Source organism: Meleagris gallopavo, chromosome Z (assembly GCF_000146605.3).
Source record: "Meleagris gallopavo isolate NT-WF06-2002-E0010 breed Aviagen turkey brand Nicholas breeding stock chromosome Z, Turkey_5.1, whole genome shotgun sequence".
Lineage (NCBI taxonomy): Eukaryota > Metazoa > Chordata > Aves > Galliformes > Phasianidae > Meleagris > Meleagris gallopavo.
The window spans coordinates 27,054,379-27,056,795 of NC_015041.2; the positions used below are offsets into that span (position 1 = coordinate 27,054,379).

A 2,417-nucleotide genomic window follows, 5' to 3' on the forward strand; every position below is an offset into this window, starting at 1 on the left:
AGAAAACAGAAATCATTTTTGTGAATTTCAAGATCATGCTAATTCTCAGATTTTTTAATTCAGCAAAACAAAAAACAACAAAAACAACAAAAAATCCCTACTCCTCCTGCTGAGAAGAAGTGCCATACAGGAAAAAATCTGGATGTTGGTGCATGCATTTTTACACATGACAAAAAAGAAAAAAAAAAATTCTGAAAAATTATAGGAGGCTACAAGCAAACAAGAAAAATATGAGATGAACAACAACAAAAAAAAAAACAACCAAACAAAAAACAACATTCATTTATTCTGGCCAGTCAAAAACTACTCACATGTTCAGTAGTATCATCGTATTCCCACTGATTGAGAGTAAAGAACATTGGAAAGAAAAACAGAAGAAGTGAAAAGAATATGTAGCCTCGATGGGTTAATCTTTTCTTTTTAATAGTACAATAATTAAGAAAGATGCCTGGAAAAATCGTGTAGAATTTGAGTTAATTGTTTAGACTCATGTAGAATGTGGTTAATGAAATCAGGCCAGGCATTTTTAATTCCACATCTGCTCCCCTCAAAAAACATCTCTCTCTCTTTCCTTGAAAGACAGAAAAATTAATGAATCTTCTTGTATCACATATTAATATTTTATGATGGATTGAATTAGCAAAAGCCACAGAAACATGTGTGGTTTATTTAATCACGTTACCAGGCTATATGCTTTATTTTCTCCAAATTAATTCAATGCCTTATTAATAGCACAATACCATGATTTTTCAGACTTGAAACCTAACCAGACCAAGGTCGTATACAGTCAAGGTCTTTGTACAAGCCCTGTATCATAAAAATAAATGAAGGGAGGAATACTGAAAGGGGAAAGGAGGTGACTAACTTGAATGTCAATTTAAAGCCAAATTTGAATAAAAGGAACAAACGCTATGTAATATTTGAGCTCCAATATCACCTAGACTTCCCTTCTAATATTCCAGCATTTAAAATGATTTCATACTACTACCAGGTAGAAGTTAAAATTGCAAACATGAGCAAGAAAGGAGAGAACTAAAGCACAGAATGATTTCTTATTCAGTCTCCTCTCTCTTTTCTCTTCCTACTTTCAAAATCTTTTCCATCTTTCTTTTCACTGAATTTAATCTCCAAGAACATTAAATTTTGGGAAATAGATTTAAATTTTATGTAAGTACAGTAAGTACAGATTGATAGACAGGGAGGCAAATGATTAATAATGGCTTTTGGGAATTGAGATAATACTTAAAGAATTGTCTTGACAGCAAAATGGAGTGCACACAAGACCTGATCTCAAAGTGTTTCTACAAAGCTGAAAATTAGAACAAAGCCTATAAGAAAAAAAGAGAAAACAACAAAAGAAGCCAAAATAAATGTATTTATTCAAATGAAAGAGTAGAATTTCTCTTTTTAGTTAAATTTCTTAATTTATCAGGATCTGCAGTCCTTAAATTGACCTAGTTGCAAGAGGTATAATAGTTTCAATGCTGACTTGTAACTCCAGTGGTAGAAGCCCTGGGAACTTTCACTTTAACAGAGTAATAGCATATTCCAATCAGTGAAACTCTATTGCTGTCAATATTTAAGCTTAATGTTATCAGACTTGTCTTCCATCCTGCCTCATAATTTATAAAGCAGATATGCAATTTCACATATCAAACCTATTGATATGACTAATGACAAACATAAATACCTCACTGCTTTCTATGGTCACAAAAATAAATTAATTTCCTCTAAACTGTATGATAAGGTATACACAATTATGATAGAAACACAACAGTATTGGTTTAACAAAGGTCTCTCATTTGGCTCTAGGCTCTCCATATAAATAAATAAGTATTGGGTGGTTGAATCAGTGCAAATTTTGTTACATTTGGCTGTGACCTGCCCAAATACTTCTGTGCCTGTACAGCTCTAAGCATAGGTAAAGGAAGAAGTCCCAAGGCTTATAGGAACTGGCAGAATGACTTAGTTTCAGGTATATGCCTATACAAAAGAGTGACTGTGTTTAGTCCAAGAATCTTTAAATGTAAATATTTTGGAAAGAGATGAGATGAAAAAAAATGTAGCTAGTAGAATGAAATATGGAAAGATCTAAATATCTGTTTAGAAAATTGAAAGTATTCATTACAACACTTAAAATATGGGATGCTCTATTTACCTGTGCATCAGCCAGCATGATGTCCTTCAGCATGGGCTGACCCCTCGGCTCTCCATTTTCCATTCTTACATAGTGGACCTGGTATCCTCGAATTTGACCATGCTGCTTATTGGGTACAGGTGAGCGCCATGACACTTTAACAGCAGTAGAGTTGACAGCCTCTACCTCGACTTTGCGAGGAGGACCACTAGGAACTGGAACAACATCATTGGATAAAACAAAATTACAGGCACCTGTCCCACCTATGACTTTTGCCTCT

At 33.9% G+C, this 2,417-nt stretch overlaps 1 protein-coding gene across 1 annotated transcript in view; it reads right to left on the bottom strand.

Annotated features, from left to right (window-relative positions):
- LOC100550569 (receptor-type tyrosine-protein phosphatase delta-like) overlaps positions 1 to 2,417 on the bottom strand; it is a 177,211-nt gene that overhangs the window by 126,708 nt on the left and 48,086 nt on the right. Inside the window, exons 5-6 of the mRNA XM_031557282.1 lie at positions 2,159 to 2,415; positions 312 to 338 (exon numbers count right to left, since the gene is read on the bottom strand). Coding sequence (XP_031413142.1) covers positions 312 to 338; positions 2,159 to 2,415 — 284 coding nt within the window. The remainder of the gene's footprint in view (positions 1 to 311; positions 339 to 2,158; positions 2,416 to 2,417) is intronic.